Source organism: Notolepis coatsorum (assembly GCF_963971535.1).
Source record: "Notolepis coatsorum genome assembly, chromosome: 10".
Classification (NCBI taxonomy): domain Eukaryota; kingdom Metazoa; phylum Chordata; class Actinopteri; order Aulopiformes; family Paralepididae; genus Notolepis; species Notolepis coatsorum.
This window is the reverse complement of record NC_140174.1, coordinates 91,931,103-91,949,308: the sequence shown is the minus strand read 5'-3', so window position 1 is coordinate 91,949,308 and position 18,206 is coordinate 91,931,103. Positions and strand designations below refer to the sequence as shown.

The 18,206-nt window shown below is 44.0% G+C and overlaps 1 protein-coding gene across 1 annotated transcript in view; it reads left to right on the top strand.

Moving 5' to 3' along the window:
- The window catches only part of antxr1a (ANTXR cell adhesion molecule 1a), a 92,302-nt gene that overhangs the window by 34,548 nt on the left and 39,548 nt on the right, over positions 1-18,206 (top strand). The window contains exons 11-14 of the mRNA XM_084323485.1: positions 767-836; positions 1,042-1,120; positions 1,943-2,038; positions 11,285-11,326. Coding sequence (XP_084179611.1) covers positions 767-836; positions 1,042-1,120; positions 1,943-2,038; positions 11,285-11,326 — 287 coding nt within the window. The remainder of the gene's footprint in view (positions 1-766; positions 837-1,041; positions 1,121-1,942; positions 2,039-11,284; positions 11,327-18,206) is intronic.

Sequence of the window (18,206 nt, the reverse complement as noted above, 5' to 3'; positions counted from 1 at the left end):
CTGTGAGTGGTGGTGCATGGCCGTTCTTATATTGAGCTTTAAGTTCCCACCTCTACAGAGAATGACTCCCATTGGGACACAATACTGTCGGACAAATAACATTAACTCATTTACAAGTTGTATTAAGTTTAGCAAATAAGGGAACAGATGAATAACATTTCAGTGCAGTAAAAAAAAGCAATATTTCGATTTTCGGGTTCTGTCCACATATAAGCCGCACCGTTATATAAGCCGCAGGGTCGAAAAATGGGGAAAAAAGCTGCGGCTTATAGTCCGAAAAGTACGGTATACAGTGATATATACTGTTACCGTCCAAAATTGTAAATATACCATGATGTGAAAATGGCATACCGCCCACCCCTATACGTGCACGTCTCTGACAGACACCCAAGCACTTGTTTTGAAGAAAGACTGTGCAGCATGTCTGTCTTCTTAATAGTACAGACAGACAGATGACAGAATTGAATTGCCTTCATCGTGTTGCCAGTTTTTCCTCTCATCGGGCCGATTCAATTAAGGTGATAAAATCTGAAGCTAAGCGGCCAATTAATTAATCTGAACCAGGAGTAGATGATGACATAATCAAGAGGGGGTTTGGGTCACAATACATTTGTATCCAATTGTTAATAAAAGCTCCTGATTGAGCAAGTCAGTACAGCATGTCAACAGCAGATGCCTGACCAGAGTGGAATGTCTGGCTGGTGTTTTTCTAACGTTGTTTTTCTTTCTTCTTCTTCTTCTTCTTCCTCTTCCTCTTCTTCTCTAGTGGTGAAACCTTTGATTGTGGAAGACACATACCTTCTCTGCCCTGCGCCAATACTTCGAGATGAGGGAATGTAAGTACCATATGTCTCGAATATGTCTAAACAATAGCAGGTTTTCACATAAACCCACATCTCTCTTTCTACCCCTTTATCATTTGACTCATTCACTATTTTTTTTCTCTCTCTCTCCCTCTCTCTCTCTCTCTTCCCCTCTCTCGCTCTCTCTCTCCCCTCTCTCCCCATCTCTCGCTCTCTCTCTTCCTCTCTCTCCATCCAGGGCAGCCAACCTCTATGTCAGCATGAACGAGGGCCTCAGTTTTATCTCCAGTTCAGTTACCATAACAACAGTGGGCTGTGTGAGTTCAGTAATGCCAACATCGTGGCTCTCTAATTGTCCCTACATACACATATTTTTTTACTTTAAATTGTTTTTACTTTTAATAATAGTAGTATTGGTATGATTTCAATTTCAATATCAATAATGAACATTATCATTAGGTATATATTGTACATCCATTTAGTTCTACAGACAGACAGACAGACACTTTATTAATTTCTTAGGCACATTTACCTATCTCAAACCCCCCCCCTTTTTTTCCCTTCCGAGCTTCTGAGCAACAGTTGATTGGTGGATCAGGAAGAGACGGTGGAGTTTGATATAAGTGAATTGACATGTTGTCAGGTGGCAGTGTAGCACAAACCACAAACGACACACAAGCAAACAAATGCAGTCATGTGTAGGGATGGGTACCGAATTCGGTACTTTTGAGGTACCGAACCGAAACACGTCGGTACTACCGAGTATCAATTCAAGTGAGATACCAAAAAAACAACAAAACCAACAAAGCAGCCGGAGCAATGGCAAGCCGAAAACTGTCGAAATTGTAGTTATTTGAAGTTTGGATTTTTTTTTCACGACTGAGGTAGGTAAATTACATTTCTTGAGACTAAAGTACCGAAAAAAAGGTACCGTTGGGTACCGGTATCGATTCACAGGTACCGTATCGGTTCAAATGTGAAAGGTACCCACCCCTAGTCATGTGTAACACAACATAAGCATCCTAAACGTTTGTGACTAGATTGCCTATTTGCATTCACCGTCGCACCAATGAACAGAAAGCTATGAAATAATATGAAAAGTAGACAACAGACTTGCTGAAGGGTGTCTGTGTGTTCAGTCTGACGGGACCATCCTGGCCATCGCTCTGCTCATCCTGATGCTGCTGCTGGTCTTAGCCCTGCTCTGGTGGTTCTGGCCGCTCTGCTGCACGGTGGTGAGTTCCTACCGTGCACGCACGCACACACACACACACACACACACACACACACACACACACACACACACACACACACACACACACACACACACACACACACACACACACACACACACACACACACACACACACACACACACACACACACACACACACACACACACACACACACACACACACACACACACACACACACACACACACACACACACACACACACACACACACACACACACACACACACACACACACACACACACACACACACACACACACACACACACACACACACACACACACACACACACACACACACACACACACACACACACACACACACACACACACACACACACACACACACACACACACACACACACACACACACACACACACACACACACACACACACACACACACACACACACACACACACACACACACACACACACACACACACACACACACACACACACACACACACACACACACACACACACACACACACACACACACACACACACACACACACACACACACACACACACACACACACACACACACACACACACACACACACACACACACACACACACACACACACACACACACACACACGCACACACACACACACACCGGAGCTTCAAACCATCATTTTTTAATACATTTAATAACAGCGCGAAAAGAAAAAAAGCAGGGACTTTTTTGCAAGGCGCACTGGTGCGCCTAGTTATTTATTTATTTTATTTATTTATTTAACCTTTATTTAACCAGGAAGTCCCATTGAGATACAAAATAGGTAGTGACTTTAATCAAGTTGCTGCTAACAGATATCAGCTAACTACCTACCTAGGTGCCGTGTCCACAGAAAGCGTTTTTTTTTTCAAGGTGGATCGCTTTCGATATCAAAAATATGAATGCCCAGAGCGCTTCCAAAGTGCAGGGAGTGCTTATTGTTGCTAGGTTAGTCCCGCCACTTCCTCAATTTTGATTGGTCGGTCGAAAAAAGTGACATTGATGAGCGCCGCTCCTCTCCAAATGTTGAAACATTTTCAACTCAAGGCGTCCAGAGCGCTCCGCCAAAAAACACTAGCCGCCGAGAGCGCAAAAATGCGAGGTGCGGTGCTGGGAAGAGGAGCGCTCCTAGCGCCGCTTTACCATAGAAATGAATGACAGAAAGGCACTGGCAGCTCAAAAAACACTTTCTGTGGACACAGCCCCTAAGCCTGTTAACAGGTAACAGCTAAATACCTGCTGCCTAAGCCTTCTAACAGATATCAGCTAACTACCTGCTAACAGATATCAGCTAACTACCTGCTAACAGATATCAGCTAACTACCTGCTAACAGATATCAGCTAACTACCTGCTAACAGATATCAGCTAACTACCTGCTAACAGATATCAGCTAACTACCTGCTAACAGATATCAGCTAACTACCTGCTAACAGATATCAGCTAACTACCTGCTAACAGATATCAGCTAACTACCTGCTGCCTAAGCCTGTTAACAGCTACCAGCTAAATACCTGCTGCCTAAGCCTTCTAACAGATATCAGCTAACTACCTGCTAACAGATATCAGCTAACTACCTGCTGCCTATGCCTGTTAACAGCTACCAGCTAACTACCTGCTGCCTAAGCCTGCTAACAGCTATAAGCTAACTAACGGCTAGCCTAAGCCTGCTAACAGCTGTTCCAGCTAGCAAAGCACCAATGGCTGTGACTCATAGCTAAGCTATCCGGCCACTGTGATGACCTATATATATATATTTTGTATTTATATTAATTCTCAGAAAAAAACGCCCACAAACACAATTCAAATCATACGAGAAACCACGTCAAACATACAGTAGCAGCAAGGCAACAAATCGATTCTCAGGAAAAGTAAGAAGTCAATTTAGCCGTTTGTAATCGGCTAGGACGCTTGTGCAGCTAGCTAGTTAGCCAACTGCTTAATATGCGCACTGCAGCCTGCCCACGGCGATACTTCTAATTAGCGCCCCATACTTAAATTTTTGTGCCACCGTGGAATGCCACGTGCTTGTCGCATATTTGAATTGACACACAGCCTTTCTTTTATCCTCTGTTAATTTTTTTTTGTGTTTTATTTTTTTATAATTTTTTAAACAAACATATAAACAAACATGACAACACACGATAAGATATACAAGCATTATTAACAGTGCACATCCAATGAAATCACCATATAGTTAAATGTCTTATACAGGATATACCCCCAATACCTGCTATCTAATACCCTACACACATATGCTCTAGCTCGTTCCCCCCCCCCCCCCCCCTCCCGGACCCCCCATTGGATAATCCATCCATTATCCCTCGCTCCTAACCAGACACTACCATTATATGCTAGCTTTTATTTTCTCCACCACTTCTAACCACATTGTCATTTTGGATTCATTGAGACCCAAAATTCTTGCTGTATATATTTCTTGATAAATCACATCGAGATATGTAATAATCCAGACCTTTCGGCACATTTTTTCCGGTTGGAACCATCGTGATGCTATCAGCTTTTTAGCCACTGTGATACCCGATAAAACCAATCTCTTTAGCTGTGGATGTACTGCATACTCAAAAACATCATTCAGCAGTAATACAGAGGGGTGTACAGGTATATTCAGAGTTAAGAGATTTGATAATTGCTGTTTGTTAAAAACATCACCTAATGAGTGTACAGTATGCCTTGCTTTTCCCATATAGGGAATCTTATAGGTCGTTTTCCAATCAAGAGTGCATTGTTATTGAATAAGGGAGTATGATTATGCCATTTATGTGGATTAGAATGTTTTTTTTGTGTTTCACGCCATATCCGGATCGCATGCACAGTCTCTGGAGCGCAACAGTAAGAAGCATTTTGTACAAAAGTATTCTGTACTTCTGTATGACAACTATTAAAGAAACTTGAAACTTGAGTAATTATGGGGCCAAATTTCCGTTTGCATTGCTTAATTGATAATTTAGTGTATGCTATGTCCTTCAGTCTATGTGGGGCTACTATATTTTCTTCTAATTTTCTCCAGGATACTAATGCTTGGGGATCAAACCATGTTGTCAATGGTCTTAAAGTGTACGCCTTAAAATAGTGGAAAAAATCTGGAAATGCCATACCACCATCTGCTTTGTTTCTCTGTGCGGTGGATCTTTTTATACGTGGTGGTTTGTTATTCCAAATAAATTTGTATGTGGAGGAGTGTAATTTTTTCCAGTAACCCTCTGGAGGGGGTAACGGTAGCATTGAGCTGAAGAAGTTGATTCTAGGTAGTACGTCCATCTTAACTATTGATATCCGTGCCTGTACTGAGTTTTTAAGTTTTGCCTATCAAGGTCGTCTTTGTAAATCCTCTGTTAATTTGAAGTGTTAATTTCCACACTGGTGATTTCTTCACACTTCTTGCGGTTACAGCTGCCATGATTGATTCATTTCCTGATCATGTATGACGGTGACCCCTCTTCCTCCTCACCTAGACTCGTTGACTGTGTGGAGTTTGTCTGTGTTCGTGCGTGACTTTCGTGACTTTCTAATTATTGTAAACACAACATAGTACTGTGATATTCTGATATATATCGTTTGTGTAAAATAAATAAATACAAAACGAACATTTTAATTAAAATAAAGCCCTAATACACACACACACACACACACACACACACACAAATCAGGCATGCAAACACAGACATTGCACATATGTACTATGCACACACACAGACACACACACACAAATCATGCATGCAAACACAAGCATTGCACGTATGTGTAGCACTTGTGTCACTAACAGTAACAGCTGTTCGCCACGGACCAGTTCTAGGTTCGAATGAGGAGAGGAGTAATATACACAGTTAAAGGAGTATTGACCAGAGACAGGGTTATAACAGTGACCGGTAGTTTATTCACATACAGTGACAGTGAGGTAAAGTGAAGTATCCCTTTTAGGTTCTTTCATTAACCACTCCTTTCAGGAGGGTTAGTTCGATATCAGGTTCTAGGTTGATTGGATCAACACATTTGGTTCGGTTCAGACGTCTCTGAGGTTATCACTAGCTAAAAGCTAGGTTTAAAGTTGGACATTAGATGTATCCCTTTTTCGTGAGTAACTCATTATCTTTCTTCTGCAATTGCAGATCAGTAAACTCTATAACAGTTTATCATTCAGTAAACTCTATATCAGTTTATCATTTCAATAGGTAAGTGTTTAAACATATTAATTTAAACCTTTAAGTGTGCAGGGAATGCAAGTACCTTATTAGGTGAAATGACCCTTTAAACTCTTCCTTTGCAGGTGTAATACGAACAAAGTACCAGTAGAAATATTTAAAAAAAATAAAGTAGGCTACCTTATCACAGCACGTGGGAATATCCATCTGTCTTATGCTAAGTTAGGCTAAAGTGCACTACATAGCTGTCAACCCTCCCGTTTTTCCCGGGATTCTCCTGTATTTCAACCTTCTTCACGCCCTGTTCACGGTTCACGGATTGGCACGTTTTTGAAAAAAAAATTAAAGGGGAACTATTTTACTATTTCTTTCACTATTTGGGCACTTTTACACAATTCCTGTGAGTCTATGGAACACCTCTGTAATATATATATTTTTTTTATTCATTGTTTTGTATTTCTAATCAAGTCCTCAAAAACAGCATTTTTCTACCTCAAGATCTCAAGCCGTTTTGAGCCTGGGCTCCTAACTCTGACATCACATATCGCGCACATTTTCAAATGACTCAGTTCAGTGAGGGTGAATATTGTGAGAGGAGAATTGGAAGAATGCGCCAATATGAGAATTTTGAGACATAGATCATATTAATATAAGTTCACATAGCTAGGAAACAATGCTAAACACTCAAAAAGGCCATTTATAAGATAGTTCCCCTTTAAAAAAATTTTTTATATAATTTTTTTTTAAACTCATAAAATATATGTGATCAAGTCCAGCGTTTGTGCCGACATGTCTCCATTTTCATTTTCCAGATTTTTCCAGGTTGTGAAAGTACAGAATGTAAGCTTTCAAATGATGTGTCATACTTTGAAATCTGAGAATGTTTTGAATATCATGTATTCATTTAAATCTTGTAACTCAGTCTGTTGTCTAGAACGCTCAAGGGGAGGAAATGCCTCTGATTTTCACACTTCAGCTAGTTTGGGGGGGGGGGGGGCGTGGACAACTACCCTCACCTGAATGCGTCCATTGTTAACGTTAATGACTCTCTCTGTGTGAATGCCTTTACCTGGCTCAGTTAATCTGAATCCCAACGCGCAGCTCTATTCAGATGCAAAAATACCCCCCCCCCACCTCTCCTCTGTGGAGAGTACAAACTGTTTCAAAACAGTTTTAAACACAGAATTCTTACAATTAGTTATTATATCTGTTCGCTGTTATACTAAATATGTTCTTCATGTTCTAAGTGGTTGCCTAGTGGAGATTTAGGATTCACTGACTGTACACTGTAAGAAAAAAAGCTGCAAGAAAACTAAATGTCTGGCATCAATGGTTTCCAAATACTGTCAAATTACAGTAAAATCAAATACATTTACAGATTACAACCTTTATTTAATGGTTAATATTTTGATACAAGGTAATTTACTGTATTTTTATAGCATTTACACTTAAAGTAGGAAAACAAAAGTAATCTGTAAAATAATACAGTGAAAATAATACAGTGAATTTGACCAGCAGCAGATGGCAGCGACGAGGCAGCTCCATTGGAAGGGGGCGGGGCCGGGAGGGAGGGGGCGGGGCCGGGTGGGAGGGGGCGGGGCTAAAATGTGCACGTTTTTTCTCCTGCCAATGTTGACAGCTAGCCATATGCGAACATTCCTCACATTCCATATTAAACTCTCGAAAGCAGTCAAAATGTATATAGACCATGTTCTTATCATACAGCATATCAATACAATTATAAGTACTTCTGAAATGGTTTCTTTCTAGTTTTCATTTAACCTTGAGCTTGAGCTTGGAGCTTCGCTAGCATGACTCAGGATGAAGCTACATTATTAGCTGATTAGCATTGAGCTAGCGATTTTGTACATTCGACAATGAACAGCACAATATTGATGAAACTCACCAAAACCGCTTCCGGAAGTGGTATGCTCTTTAACTGCAACAACTTCTTCGGTTTTGTAACTGGGGGAATCTTTTATGACTGTTTGATAACTATTTCGTGGCGCTAGTTCATTTCAGTATCCAGCAGCATTCAGCTGCGTCAGTCTCCGTCAATCTTTAATCTCATCTGCCGTATGGCAAGGCTCACCTGCCGTAAGGCAAGGCTTGGACTGTTGTGACACCTATCTCGCGTCATGAGGTCATTTAAAGGGGCAGTGAGGCAATTCAAAGGATTTGGTCAAAACATTGCTAATCTCATATGAATATACATATGACCCAATAACATTAACTATTTATGTTCTTACACAATAGCATTAACTATTTATGTTCTTATTCAATGGCATTAACTATTTATGTTCCTATAACTAAATAGTTATGAATCTGAAACCTGGGTTACATCTGCATGCACACATGCATACACATACACACACACACACACACACACACACACACATGCACACACACACACGCACACACACACACACAAACCAGGCATGCAAACACAGATATTGCACATAATTGTATGCACACACACAGACACACACAAATCATGCATGCAAACACACGCATTGCACGTATGAATGCACACATGCATGCACACATGCATACACACACATACTCACACACACATATACAAGTGCATGTTTGTACATGGAAGCACACATATACCAAACACACACACACACACGGACACATAAATGCAAACACAACCATTGCTCTTATGCATGCATGCACACACACACACACACACACACACACACACACACACACACACACACACACACACACACACACACACACACACACACACACACAAGCACATGCTTGCACATGGAAGCACAGACACACACACACACACACACACGCACAGTGCTCTCAGAGCAGCCCGGCGTGTTAAAATGAGTATGGTTTGAAAAGCATCAGGGACAGATCCCAACACTTGTTGGAATGCAGTAATATGGTTCACAGACAGCAGAACGTCTTCTCCAGGTCCGTGTCTGGCGACGCCCCCGAGGGCCTTCTTGTTAACCTAAACAGCGTTCCCACGGCGAGCAGGCTGTGTATATGTGTCAGAGTGGAGGATGGACGTCCAGACTCCCCTGCAGACCACGTTAAAGCATTATAACTGCAGGTCAAGGCCAGCGGGTAAAAGTGTGTTGAAGTAATTATGCCATTGTTGAAATAATTTGTATTACAGGAGCTAACAGCTGGTGACCCCCAGGGTTTCAGAGGTCATACCTCTCAATACCTCTTCAGTCTGTTCTCTGGAAGGCCTGTTTACTGCAAACAAATAGCAGGCATAGGCTGTTATTCTTTCAGTACGATTGGCTCATTAGCAAACTTTGCAGCGTTTAACTTGATAAAACACTCTTTATAGTTTGTGCTTTTAGAGTTTTGTTTTCATGTTTTGTGGAGATCTTTTACTGGCTGATGCCTCTGTCTTGGACATTTCATTGGTGAGTCTAGGAATGTAAGCTGCTTTCTGATTGGTCTGTTGTCAATTAAGGGACATTTTCCCTGTGGAGGCCATTTTATATGGGTATTTAAGTTCCATTGTTCTGTCTTTGTCATGTGACCATGATGAAGGCATGTGACCGAAACGCCTTGGTTCTAATTGTATGAATGAAGAGCATTCTTTTTAGAACATCCATCAGCCTCAAAAGAGTTGCTGAATTCTTCTCCCATGAAACAACGTCTCACAATACTATGTGAGTGTTTGTAGTTGATTATACATTTGGGAATATTGTGTTGGTTAAAATGCACAATGAGGAATCTATCTGATCATCTGAACTTTCACATATGTGCTTGTGCTTTCACATTATGAGCTTGAAGACTTGTAGATGGAATAGAAAAAGTTTTTTCTAACTCACATCTGTCATATATTGGTACTGTCAGTACTCAATAAGCCTAGTCAATAAGTTTGAGAATAAAGAAAAACCTCCAATACCCTGTTGTATTGTATTTCAGTGGTGGGGGCTTTGTTTTGTTTACATTTTGACTGAAGATTGCGCCTTTAACTAATATTACGAGTCTCTGCAATGCCAGCATGCCTCACAAACTCATCATCTAAGGAATCAGACTTTTATTCTTTTATTAATGCACATAAGGAATGTGGCTTGGTGCGTGTTCACACAAGAAAGACAAAAACAACACATCTAGAATAATAAAAGATGTGTTGTTTTGTGCGTTATGACAATGATCTGGTGCTCTGATGTCGGCAGAGAGAGAGGGAGTACGAGTGAAATACCACATGGGGACAATAGACATCATCCAGACAATATTGTGACTCTCACACAAGCGTACAAAGAGACGGATGTTAGCCATGAATACCCATGAAGTCCTTGAGAAAACATCCAACGTCGCGGTTTCCCAGAAAGCAGACGTATTATTAATCACCTTAGCGTTTTCTCATCACCGGTTTATTGAATCCCCTGCTGTCACAACCGTGAATCGGCTTTTTACACAGTCGAAGAAGGGTGAGGTCCCGTCAAAGTCCATTTTTACAAGTTTGGAAACTGTGTGTGTGTGGGGGGGCCAGGGGTGGGGGTCGGCGGTGTAGAATAGCCAGAGAAAGACGTCTGCTTTTTACCACAGAGATCTTGCCCAGTTGCTTTCTGTCAAAATCCCTATTTAGGAAAGTGAAACTACGTTGCCATGGAAAATGAGTTTGGGTTCCAGCCGTTTTGGGAGAGGAGCATAGAGGAAAATGTAGTGTAACCTCAAGTCATGAACGGATATGCTTATAATTGAACACTGAGGTTAACAGCACGGATAATGCTAGTAGCCTGCCTCTCTCTGCGTGACTCACGGTTGCTCTTCTTCTCCTGCCCTCCTCCAAGCAATCAATAATCCCAGCAGGCTCAAAGAATCTGGATGGCAGATTTCTAGGTCAGTGCGTCGCTCTTGTAAATAGTAGAGGGGGAAACTGGAGGAGGAGGGGGGACAATTCCTCAGCCATGTGTTCTCGTGTAACTATGTTATAACACATATTTAACACATTACTCTGACAAGAAGATTGAGAAAATATATTCTGATGCGTGTTTCGTTGTCACTTCTGTTAAGTGTGTAATCATACCCCCCCCACTCCCTCTCTCTCTCTCTCTCCCTCTCTCTCTTTCTCTACAGATCATCCATGAACCCCCCCCACCGCCCGTGGAGGAGAGTTCGGTAAGAGCCGTGCAGTCGCTCTGTCTGGTTGAACACAAGCATTGTACATCATTTAACAGAATATAATTCAATACATATATTATAACTAGTGCTGTCAATCGATTAAAATATTTAATCTGATTAATCGCATGATTGTCCATAGTTAACTCAAGATTAATCGTTTTAATACTCTTAACATGAGAGTCAACAAATGCTTGCTTTATGCAGCCATTTAACACAAAAGGATGACCCTCATGCATTGCAAATTTGCATCAAATTAACTTAAAAGAAAATAATAATTTAAAACAATGAATAAAGTGTGTGTAGCACTTGTATCACTAACAGTAACAGCTGTTCGCCACGGACCAGTTCTAGGTTCGAATGAGGAGAGGAGTAATATACACAGTTAAAGGAGTAGTAGACCAGAGACAAGGTTATAACAGTGACCGGTAATTTATTCACAACAAGCGCGCTAGCTAGACAATTGCAATACATACAGTGACAGTGAGGTAAAGTGAAGTATCCCTTTTAGGTTCTTTCATTAACCACTCCTTCTTTCAGGAGGGTTAGTTCGATATCAGGTTCTAGGTTGATTGGATCAACATATTTGGTTAGGTTCAGACGTCTCTGAGGTTATCACTAGCTAAAAGCTAGGTTTAAAGTTGGACATTAGATGTATCCCTTTCTCGTGAGTAACTCATTATAAAATAAAGGAATTCACCAATCTCATATTTATACTGAATATCGGCCGATACCGATCGCTGGCCGATCGATTGGGGCATCCCTACTGGTAAGGTCTCTTCAGGTAGGTTGTTCTCGTCTGCGTCTCTTCCTAGTAGGGTTTCCTCTTCCTGATCCATGTCAGGTAAGTAATTTTCCCGATCCGCTGTATCTGGGTCAGGTAAACTGCCTTCAGTAGGTCTCACTGCGGATGGGATATTCTTGTTCAGTGTCGTTGGGTCAGCAGTTGTCCCTGGAGCTCCCTCAGGAAGAATGACTGCATCTGAGGGGTCTTGTTCGACAGTGGACACTGGGAGGGGTTGTGTTTCTGCGTTTCTTGTGTCAGATTTGATGGGTTCAGGATTTGATTGTACTCCTGAGGTTTCCACCACTAGACCTCCATGGTCATAGTGATAAGTGAGATCAAGATAGTCATCATCTGGGTCTTATCCCTCTGATTCATTCAAGCTTTCTTCTCTTGGGCTCTGTCGAGTTCTTGGTCGCTTAGGTTTGTCTTTTACAGTAGGTCCATCTTCCACAGAGGTCGTAGGAAGGAATCCGCAAGGTAGCAGTAGGTCTCGGTGGAGCGTTCGTAGTGGACCATCTCTGTATTCAGGTCTCACTACATAGACTGGGACATTTCCAGTTCGTTTCACTACAATGTAGATAATAATAATAATAATAATAATAATAATAATAATAATAATAATAATAATAATAATAATAATAATAATAATAATAATAATAATAACTTCATTTTATATAGCGCCTTTGAAGAAACCCAAGGTCGCTTTACATAGGGGGGGGGGATAACAAAGTAACAGACAGTGGACAGACACAACATATACATATAAAGTGAGAGATTAGGGGTTAAAGGGCGAGTTGAAGAGCTGGGTTTTGAGCAGTTTTTTTAATGAGTCCAGAGTTGGGGCCGTGCGGAGTTCTGCGGGGAGGGAGTTCCAGAGGGTCCGCAGTCTGTCCCAGAAGGTCCGCAGTCTGGTTCGGGGGATGGAGAGCTGACCAGTGTCCGTAGATCGTAGGGACCGTGACTGAGTGTAGGGGTGGAGGAGGTCAGTGAGGTACTGAGGTGCTCGAGCGTGAAAGGGATTTGTAGGTGAGCAGGAGGGTTTTGTAGGTGATGCAGGATTTGATGGGGAGCCAGTGGAGGTGGATGAGGGTAGGGGTGATGTGCTGCCAGGGTTTGGTACGGGTTAGAACCCTGGCAGCTGAATTTTGAACATACTGGAGCCTGTCCAGGGTTTTGCTTGGGACCCCGGACAGGACCCCGTTGCAGTAGTCCAGGCGGGAGGTTACAAAGGCATGGATGAGGGTCTCAGCTGTGGAGTCGGAAAGTGATGGTTGGAGTCTGGATATGTTTCTGAGGTGGAAGAAGGCGGATTTGGTGATGGAACTGACATGGGCTTGGTAGGAAAGGGTGGAGTCCAGGATAACGCCCAGGTCACGGACCTTTGGGGATGGGCAGATGGAGCAGCCGTCTATGTTGAGGGTGAGATCCCCAACCTTCCAGAGCAGGGCCTTGGGTGCCACAACCATGAGCTCATTTTTATTGTTGTTGAGTTTGAGAAGATTAGATGACATCCAGGTTTTTATTTCATGAAGGCAGTTGATAAGGGAGTGTGGGGGGAGATGGGTGGATGGTTTGGTGGAGAGTTGTGTGTCGTCAGCATAGGAGTGGAAGCTGAGGCCATGGCGGCGGATGATCTGACCGAGGGGGAGCATGTAAATGGTGAACAGAATTGGGCCAAGTACGGAGCCTGGGGGAAGCCTTGGTTGACTGGGGCCGGGGTGGAACTGGTATCGCCGATGGTGATAAACTGTATCCGGGTGGTGAGGTAGGATTGGAACCAGGAGAGTGCTGAGCCAGTGTTTCCGAGGTTGTTGGATAGGCGGTTGAGGAGGATGGAATGGGAGACTGGGAGATATCTGCTTCCCACCGGTCTGCTAGCTTGTGCTTGCCTCTGATGCGGACGTTTCTGATGAGAACCCTGTCACCTTCCTGCAGGGTAGACTCAACAACTCGTTTGTCGAATCTTGCTTTGTTATGGTCCGCCGTCTTCTTTGCATTTTCTGTAGCTACTCTGTAACTTGCTTCAAGGTGGGATCTCAGATTGCGGACGTACTGCGAGTGTGAGCCTGGCTGGTAGTTGACAGGTAAGTTGAAGGCTATGTCCACAGGCAATCTTGGCTGTCGCCCGAACATCAGCTCATACGGGGTGAATCCAGTAGTGTCGTTCTTAGTACAGTTGTAGGCGTGTACTAGAGGTTTGACGTAGTCTCGCCAATGGCTTTTCTTCTGATTCTCCAGGGTGCCCAGCATATTAAGCAGGGTCCTGTTGAAGCGTTCTACTGGGTTTCCCTTCGGATGGTACGGGGTGGTTCGTATCTTTTTGATGCCGGCTAGCTCACACAGCTCTTTAATTGTGCGGGACTGGAAATCCGCACCTTGGTCGCTGTGGAGCTTCTCCGGGATACCATAGTGGACAATGAAGTGGTCCCACAGGTATTTAGCGACCGTCCACGCTTTTTGATTTGCGGTAGGGATCGCTATTGCGTATTTCGTGAAGTGGTCCGTAATGACCAAGATGTCTTTTGTGTTGCTGGAGTCTGGTTCCAGGCTGAGAAAGTCCATGCACAGCAACTCGAGTGGTTGTGTGGCTGTGATATTCACCAACGGGGCAGCTTTCTCTTGTGGAACTTTACGCCGTACACATCGGTTGCAGGTCCTGATCTTTGTTTCTACTTCAGCTGACATTTTGGCCAATAGAATCGCTTTCGGACGAGGTCTAGGGTTCGGTCCACACCCATGTGGCCCAATGTCATCGTGAAGGCTCTTTAAGACCATAGGTCTCAGGTCTTCAGGCAGCACAAGTTGATGGTGGGTCTGTGCGCCTTCTTGTCTCTTCCGGTACAGGACTCCGTCCAATACTTCTAACCGGTTCCACTCTCTTAGTAGAAAGTAAAGTTCAGAGATTTCCTTTCTGAGTGTTGGTGGATGTTTCTCCCCTGACTCCACAAGCTGTAGTACTTGACAGATACAGGTGTCGGCTCTTTGCTTTTCTCTCATTTCGGTTATCAGCGGAACAACGGGTAGGCCACCCAGCTGATCTTCTCCTTGGAAGCTGTCTGGGATTGCACTTGGGTGGAGGGCAAGTGATACCACCGATGCAATGCTGGATGGTGTCTCTTTAGAGCCGTTGTCGATCACTTTGCGAACTAAGTGTCTTTCATAGATGGCTCTAATGATGTCTTCACTCATGCTTGCGTGCTCTGGTTCAGAGAGGTGTCTTTTCGCAAACTGTTGTATTCTTTCCATCTCTTTTCTCGATATTGGGTCATCATCTGGTCTGCTGTGTGGTCGTCTGGACAGCCCATCAGCATCTTGATTCTGTTTTCCAGCTCTGTATTGCAGCTGGAAATCGAAGGTTGATAGATCGGATAACCATCTGTAGCTTGCGGCATCAAGCTTAGCAGTGGTAAGGACATAATGGGTTGCTATCAGTGACAGCGAGAAATGGTCTTCCGTAGAGGTAATCCTGGAACTTCTCAGTTACCGACCATTTTAAGGCAAGGAACTCCAATTTATGTGCAGGATACCTGGTTTCACATCTTGACAATCCGCGTCTTGCATAAACGATGACACGCTTCTGTCCTTGCTGCTCCTGGTAGAGGGCGGCGCCGATACCTAGTGTGCTTGCATCTGTGTGCAATATGTAGGACTGTTTGGGGTCTGCGAAACCGAGAACAGGGGCAGTTGTCAGCCTTTCTATGATAGCGTCGAAAGCTGTCTGGCAAGCGGGGGTCCATCTGTCATCGAAGGGATCTTTAGGGTTGTGATACTTCTCGGTGTTCACTGTAGCTTTTCCGTGCTTCTTCGTTGGAGTGTATCCGGCAGTAAGTGCGTTGAGTGGTTTCACTATCTTTGAATAGTCTTTGATGAATCTACGGTAGTAACCGCAGAATCCTAGAAATGCTCTCAGTTCTTTCAGTTTGGTTGGCTTTGGCTAGGTTTTGAGTGCGGTTGTCTTTTCTGGGTCCGTTTCGACTCCTTGCTCAGACACTATGTGGCCTAGATACCTTACGGAGGTCTGGAATAATTTGCCCTTTTCGGGTGATAGTTTTAGCCCATACTCTTTCAGATGGCTCAGGACTCGCATGAGCCTCTCCTCGTGTTCCTCTAGTGTTGAAGAGAAAACGATTAGATCGTCCAGGAAGACGAGGGCTTGCTTCAAGTTCAGTTCTCCCATGCACCGCTCCATAAGCCTCTGGAACGTGCTTGGGGCATTTGTTACTCCTTGAGGCATCCTATTGAACTCAAAGAATCCCAGCGGGCAGACGAATGCTGTCTTGTGCTTGTCCTTTTCTTCCATTTCGATCTGGTAAAAACCAGATTTGAGATCTAGCACTGAGAACCATTTGGATCCAGTCAGTGCTGAAAAGGAATCCTCCAGGTTGGGTAGGGCGTATGAGTCCTTTACTTGTTTGGAGGTTCAGTTTCCTATAGTCTATGCATAGTCTGACATCGCTGTTCTTCTTCCTGACCACTACAATTGGCGACGAGAAGGGTGATTCAGATTCTCGGATGACTTCAGCGTCGAGGAGCTGTTGAATGTGGTTGCGCACAGCTTCTATATCTTGAGGGTGTATAGGTCTCGCCCAATGTTTGAATGGCGTCTTGTCATTGAGATTTATGTGATGCTTTATCTTGTCAGTGCATCCGAAGTCGAGATCGTGGTGTGCGAAAACTTCTTGCATGGAGTTCAGCCGTTCAGTTATCCTCTCTTTCCACTCTTGGGGTACTGGAGAGTCTCCAAAGTCAAACTTGAGCTTTGATTTTTGGTTAGGGTCTGTCGATAGTTCTGCGTCAACTGGACACTCATGACTGCATGTATCTCGGCTATCACAACCTTTGGGGACAGGGTGATATCGTGGTCGGACTCGTTATTGAGGATGACTGGTATACAATGTGGCAGTTTTTGTGGTAGCTCTGCTAAGCCATCTGATACCAGTATTCCACCTGGCAAGGCCGTTGACCTTGGGGACTCTATCATCACCCAACTTCCTGCGTTGGTTGCTCTGCAACTCACTAATCCCTCAAGGACTAGTTTCAGGGTCTTTGCTATGTAGTTTCACTTCGCCCATGCTGGAGTCCACAGACTGTTTATGTCTGGCTCCAAGGGTTTTCAAGACTACCTTGTATGGCAGGGATTGGTAGTTCTGAGATGTGGTATCTGCATACTGCTTGTACAGGATATCTAGGGCGTTTGTGCCTATCAACGCTGATGACAGAGGGGAGCGCATATCAGGCACAATCAGCGCTAGGGTGGGCGCTTCGATGTCTACTCCGAACATGCTATTGGGAAACTTGATTGTAGTTTCGACGTAGCCGAGGTAGGGAATTTCCTGACCGTTGGCCCCTTCACCCTCTACACCTCAGACTTCTGCCGCAACTCCAGCGGGTGCCACCTGCAGAAGTTCTCAGACGACTCCTCCATCGTAAGCTACATCACCGACGATGATGAGGAGGAGTACAGAGCCCTGGTGGAGAGCTTCGTGGGGTGGAGCGACAGCAACCACCTCCAACTCAACACCAGTAAGACCAAGGAGCTGGTGGTGGACTTCCGGAGGGGCAAGAAGAGTCCCCCCCCGATTCCCATCTCCATCCGAGGGGTGGATGTGGAGATGGTGGACTCATACAAGTTCCTTGGGGTACACCTGAACAATAAACTGGACTGGTCGGACAACACAGAGGCCCTCTACAGGAAGGGACAGAGCAGGCTGTTCTTCCTGAGGAGACTCAGGTCCTTCAATGTGTGCAACAAACTGCTGCAGTCTTTTTACCAGTCTGTTGTGGCCAGCATCCTCTTCTATGCTGTGGCATGCTGGGGAGGCTACATCAACTCAAGGGACACCAACAAGCTCAACAAGCTGGTGAGGAAGGCTAGCTCCGTGGTGGGAGTCGAGCTACCTAGACTTGAGGTGATGGTAGAGAGGGGGATGATAAGGAAGCTGGATGCCATCATGGAGAACCCCTACCACCCCCTCTACGACGAGCTAGTCAAGATGAGAAGCTCGTTCAGCCACAGACTCATCCCCCCCCGACACTCAACTAACCGCCTCGGACAGTCCTTCATACCAGCGGCCATCAGGCTCCACAACAGTG